Source organism: Palaemon carinicauda, chromosome 35 (genome assembly GCF_036898095.1).
Source record: "Palaemon carinicauda isolate YSFRI2023 chromosome 35, ASM3689809v2, whole genome shotgun sequence".
In the NCBI taxonomy this organism is placed as follows: domain Eukaryota; kingdom Metazoa; phylum Arthropoda; class Malacostraca; order Decapoda; family Palaemonidae; genus Palaemon; species Palaemon carinicauda.
In genome coordinates, this window is record NC_090759.1 from 65,672,361 (window position 1) to 65,678,627 (window position 6,267).

At 33.9% G+C, this 6,267-nt stretch overlaps 1 protein-coding gene across 1 annotated transcript in view; it reads left to right on the plus strand.

The window, feature by feature from the left end:
• Positions 1–5,608, plus strand: part of LOC137627523 (corticotropin-releasing factor receptor 1-like) — a 13,094-nt gene extending 7,486 nt beyond the window's left edge. The window contains exons 6-12 of the mRNA XM_068358613.1: positions 591–705; positions 1,613–1,790; positions 3,523–3,662; positions 3,843–3,928; positions 4,296–4,398; positions 4,571–4,651; positions 5,314–5,608. Of these exons, the coding sequence (XP_068214714.1) occupies positions 591–705; positions 1,613–1,790; positions 3,523–3,662; positions 3,843–3,928; positions 4,296–4,398; positions 4,571–4,651; positions 5,314–5,454 (844 nt within the window). The 3' untranslated portion in view covers positions 5,455–5,608. The remainder of the gene's footprint in view (positions 1–590; positions 706–1,612; positions 1,791–3,522; positions 3,663–3,842; positions 3,929–4,295; positions 4,399–4,570; positions 4,652–5,313) is intronic.
• The last annotated feature ends 659 nt before the right edge of the window (positions 5,609–6,267 follow it).

Here is a 6,267-nt window from a genome sequence, read left to right on the forward strand (position 1 = left end):
GTTGCTAATCTAAAAGTCGCACATAAACATAGTTTCACTATAAAGAATAAAAGGATAATCCAGGTCTTGAACCAGGAATAACCGATTAAAATATAATAACCTAAATTTGTATATGTTCCAGTCCTAGCAAAGGAAGTCTGCCCCATTGGAGTGTAGTACTTGTATTTACTGATAGCTCCCCCACTCAAGAGTTGAACATATGCTATATTGATTTACTTCACTGTTCGAGACACTTTTATGTACAAATTTTATATGTAATTTATAAACTGCTAGTAACTTTCAAAACATACACAATTATATGTATATATAAATAGCCATATATATATATATATATATATATATATATATATATATATATATATATATATATATATATGCATATAAATGTGTATATATATACACACACGCACACACACACATATATATATATATATATGTACAAGGTTACATCACGTACATATATATCATATGTACAGTATGTATGTATGTATGTATATATATATATATATATATATATATATATATATATATTATATATACATATATAAAGATGGATACACAGCTAACAAATTTACTGTATTCCTCATCAGGCCACTTCGAGCTCAGAGATTCCTCTTACACCTCAACCTATTTTGGGCCCTTTTCTTCAAGGCCTTTTTCAGTCTCCTCGATGTGGCTGTTCTAAGGATCCCCGAATACACAGAGGTGAGATTTAAATAGAGATTTTATTATTCATATTCTTACGAAATGAATCTTGAGATATTTTCAAAAAGATTTACCTGAAATATGACTGAGATTTGTGTTTTCAAACCTAAATAGGAAACACATTAACTAATTATAAATTTAGATAAGATACCAATATAAAAAATCTCCCCTGTATAATAAAAAATAAGATACCAGTATAAACTTTTTCCCTTATATATAAATATATATATATATATATATATATATATATATATATATATATATATATATATATAAGGAATTTTTTTATACTGGTGTATATGTATATATATATATACATATATTTATATGTATATGTATATATATATACACACACATATATATATATATATATATATATATATATATATATATATATATATATATATATATATGCAGAAGAACCACAGGGAAAATGAAAATACGAAATATACAATAAAGTCCTGACTAATTTCGTGATACTTCCTCAGAGGACTCTGAGGAAGTATCACGAAACTAGTCAGGACTTTATTGTATATTTCGTATTTTCATTTTCCCTGTGGTTCTTCTGCATCTGAGCATCACGTTTTCCTGTGATTTTTACGCATATATATATATATATATATATATATATATATATATATATATATATATATATATATATATATATATATATATATATATATATATATTTCTTTCCTGTCACGCTAAGCATCAACCACTCGGAAATGACAATCTCCCACAAGTTACCGAAACTGCCATGTAATAATTCAGAAAGGGGAGAGGTTGTGAAGCGTTGAATTTGCGTGTGTGCATATCTATCTAAATATCTAGGCCTAGCCGTCATTCTTTGACGGGTCACGTACACTAGTAATTAATAAATAAAAAAAATGTCATGTCTACTCCCTAGACCAACACGCTGATGGACAACAACACAGCAGGTTGCAAGTTATTGGTCTACCTGACGAAGGTCTTCAGTGTTGCCGTCTGGAGTTGGATGCTGTCCGAGAGCCTGTACTTGCACCGTCTCATCGTGGCCGCCTTCTCCGGGAGAGGCAAGACCTACGTGTACGTCCTCGTAGGATGGGGTTAGTGCATATTAAAATTACCTTTTATTCCTTAAGTTAAATAAAAATCAACGGGAGGTATCTGCCTAATGAAGGTGGGGGGGGGGAGACTAGAGTACTCTAGGGGAGACTACTGTATGTCGGGAATACGAAGGCGCATATGGAGTGTCAAAGCTGGGCAGTGGAGGCAAAGAATCAACGGGAGGTATCAGCCTGATGAAGGTGGGAGAGACTAGAGTACTCTAATGGAGACTAAGTCGGGAACACGAAGGCTGCTAGGAAATTTCAAATCTGGGCAGCGAGGCAAAGAAAAGGTGACGAAGTGTTCCTGATTTTATTAAAATTAAAATGTTTAAACTATTGTTAATTTTTTTCATTGCATTTGAACACCCCCAAATACAGATCCTTAGATATTAACAATATTTCTCCACTTACAAATTCGGGGTAGTATAGATCTCAGTACATCATGGGTGTGGCGAAACGTCCTAAAATAGGTTAGTTTACGGGTAACGGGAAGGTTGCATAGGATCTATCCAACTAAATTTGCAGGTTTTATTTCGATGTATTTTTACGTTAAACAATAAATTCATGAGAAAATTTTACACATTTCGTGTTTCAAATGTGCATTTAACTATAAATCGTATGAAAAAAAAAATTCTTGATTCGCGTAAGATACACACTACTTACTAATTGTGATATTCATACGAATTTCGCTCTAATAAATCCTTTCTACGTGATATTTCCTCGGGTTTTCGATCGCAGACGGATATTTGTCGATTCGAATACGCCAAGATAGTTTAGGATACAAAATATGGGACAAAGACCACCTACTGAAACCGACATAATCATTCTGTTCCGTCAAAAGTGTAGCAAATAAAGCTGATTAAGAAAAAAAACTATAATTAAAAGCTTAAGTAAATAAGTACATTCTTTTATGCATAATTTAAATGCTTAACGCCCTTGAGTTAAGTTAGGAACTTAGGAAGCTATACCATTGGTGGGTAACCTGTGGGAAATGTGCAAAGCCAAAATTATGAACACTCAACTCCCAATAACAAAAAACCGACACAAAACAAGCAATTAAGTAGAAAACAGATAAAAAATGTTCAAAAATCCCCCATATGTATTATAAATCTTTTACTCTCTATTTATGTATCCAGGTTCTTGAACGACTTACCGGAAAAGCTGGTCGATGGCTGTAGACTAAAGTTTAAAAAGTTGAAAATGGCGCCAAAATACTTCCAATTTCCAAATGAATCCGTTTTATCGTCCAGAAAGCAAGCTCTAATGCATAGCATAAAACGAGTATATCTTAGATCTAGTTATTTACACAGCCTAAGCATAATGTCATTAATTCTATAGAAATGTGAACAATTCTATGCCCGTGGTGCTTTACTGTCACCTAGGTTAGGCCAGTACTCCTAGACAGTGTGCTAGGCTAATAACCTAACTCTGGAGTTGTTACAACCAATGAAACCGTTATCATAACGTTGTAAGCCTTCGTAACAGTAAGCTGTTTATATTCCCGTAAACTGTGACCTATCATAACTGTACGCTTAAATCCAAACACCAACAATTTCACGGTGTACACTAAACCAATCGAGACCTAGACAGTGTTTACTACGTGAGAAGTTGTCTATCCCTGCGTCGTTCTACGCTTGCTATTCCTAGTTGGTCATATGTTATTTTCTATGGAAATATCATACTTACCTATTCATTTACAAGAGTTTATCAATGATGGCTCTCTTCACAGTTCCTCCGGTTGTTTTGTGCAGTTCCTGGGCGATAAGTCGTGCACTACTCGAAGACTATCAGTGCTGGCTGGGAGATCAACACGGCGATGACCGCCATCTTTATCTCATAACAGAACTTCCGAAACTCGTTATCTTAGTGGTAAGTTATTTTTTATGTAGTTGTTTGAATTATTTATTACACTTTGATCATTAATTTGGTTATCTGAGCAAAGTTAAATAACTTGGTAAATATGGACAAAATATTAAAGGGCAACTATTTTCCAGCCAACAGAATTTATTATTTTCATTATCGTACCATTCGGTGATGATTCTCTTTCAGATAAATACTATACTGCTGGCAAATATGACAAGAGTTCTGTTAACTCAAATGAAAAGTGTAACTGACGACGGAGCAGTGGCTAATAAGTGAGTATAGGCATAGATATCCTACCATAGATATCTATGAGTATATATATGAGTTAAAATAGTTGCCAAGAACCTCAAGAAATTCTTCTTTAATTTCGATGAAGAAATGTTATACAATTTCTGGAATGTAGAATGCCAATCTCGCTTATAGTTTCGGGACTAAATGCAATGAATTTTGAATGTAAAACCACGCAGATGAAATGAAAAGACCATTTTAAATGAAAAGCAATTTGTCATTTGTATTACATTTGGAATAACGAGTGGAAAATCTTAGGACTAAAGCTTGTCGGTAATGTTTATATGCATTACTTGTTGATTAACTAAAACCACAACAAGATCAATTAAATATGTTTTCCACTTATTTTAGGAGGGCTGTTAAAGCTACCATGTTTCTACTGCCTATGTTTGGACTACAGTTTTTCATCACATTCGTTGTGCCACCTTACACAACACCGTGTATAGGAATGCATGTAAGCAATAGCAGATTCTGCATAGATGTGTACAAATCATTGGATACATAATACAATTGTGGTAACATAAACTATAGGAATACATAAAACAACTGAATCATATATGTTTTCTAAGTTCTACAGGTTTAGGTATAGATTGTTCCATATTTATCAGTTTAAACGCTTTTTCCAGGTGTATTCGTTCGTGGCTACGGCTGTTGATGGCCTCCAGGGTCTATACGTGGCAATCGTTTACTGTTATCTCAATCAAGAGGTCAGTTATATACGCAAGTGGTTTTGTGCATATCAACGCAATTATAGCAATTCATGCATGCGTCTACACTATGAATACACCCACACACATATGTTGTTTAAGTGTTCTGTTTTTTTTTTTCCTTTAAAATTTTCCATTCAATAGGTCTAAATCTACATTCTCCATCAGTGGTACGATGCTATTTTATCTTGCTGTTTTACTGCCTACTGGTTAAGTTTGTTATGAAATTTCCAAACTATTAAAAAAACAGAAAATTTTCTTTATTTCCACCGTTTTCTTAAAATAACAGCCATAGACTCTGTTAGTCTAACTCGCCATTGGATTCACTGTCCTTGCATGAACCACACTCCCTACCCATAGGTGGTTGTAGCACATTCAGGGGGCATTGTAAAATATAGTATTTGGTTACAGGCAGCTTTTTTTCCAATGGAAAATTCATTGGGACATTCAACCTAATGTAATTTTCTACCTCATGGCCAAAGAAGACAAGCAAAGAGAAAGAAGAGTAGTAACGTATATATAATTATTGGATTATTAATCATTGGTCTGTATTGTTCATCCATATGAGACTATATAAGATAATTTCCTTCCCAATTCAAGTACATAATAAAAATCAGTGAGCGTAATCTATTCAACTTGTTTCTTTCTTATTTTTGATGCAGGTGAAAAACCAAGTTGGTCGTACGTTGCACCACGTGAGGGGCACCATCTACAAGCCTCTGAGTACATCCTACGCCACTTACGACCCCAAGACGGAAGTCAGTCAAATACACAGCTCGGTTAACCAGTCGGTTGATTCCTGAAGCGTGATGCCTTGAAAATTATTATTATTATTATTATTATTATTATTATTATTATTATTATTATTATTATTATTATTATTATTATTATTACTGCTTGCTAAGCTTCAACCCTAGTTGGAAAAGTAGGATGCTATAAGCTCAAAGGCTCCAACAGGGAAAATAGCCCAGTGAAAAAAGGAAATAAGGAAATAGAAATAGAGAGCTTGAGGGTACGCTCAAGCAAAAGAACCCTAACCCAAGGCAGTGAAAGACCATAGTATAGAGGCTATGGCACTACCCAAGACTAGAGAACAATGGCCTAATTTTGGAGTGTCCTTATCCTAGAAGAGCTGCTTACCATATCTAAAGGGTCTCTTCTAGCCTTATTTCCGCGCTTATTCTGGTCTCTTACTACTGTTTCTGCTAATATTTAAACTATTCTTTTTTTTACAGTAAGTTTAATGAATTATTTTAGATAAAACTTGGTTCTGATCTTGTTGATATTTACTGTGCTCCTTTTTTTTTTTTTAAATAAGTATGAGTCTAGGGGACTTTATTCCTTCTGGAAGCTCTTTATCCCTTTAATTCTAAGAATAATTTGTAAAACTAATAAATTAAAGGTTAATGTTTAGAAATATACACCTAGACACAGAAAATTCATGGCTCACCTTGTTCTCAAGAATTGCACCCGGTCACCCGCTTTCTGCCATCTATCCATGCAGTAGCTGTTTGGTTACTCGCTGCGCAGTAAGGAAGTGACAGGGTGCATTTCATGAGAGCTAGGTGTGCCAGGAATTTCTCTGTCCAACTGTATGACATTAATATCTGTATTTT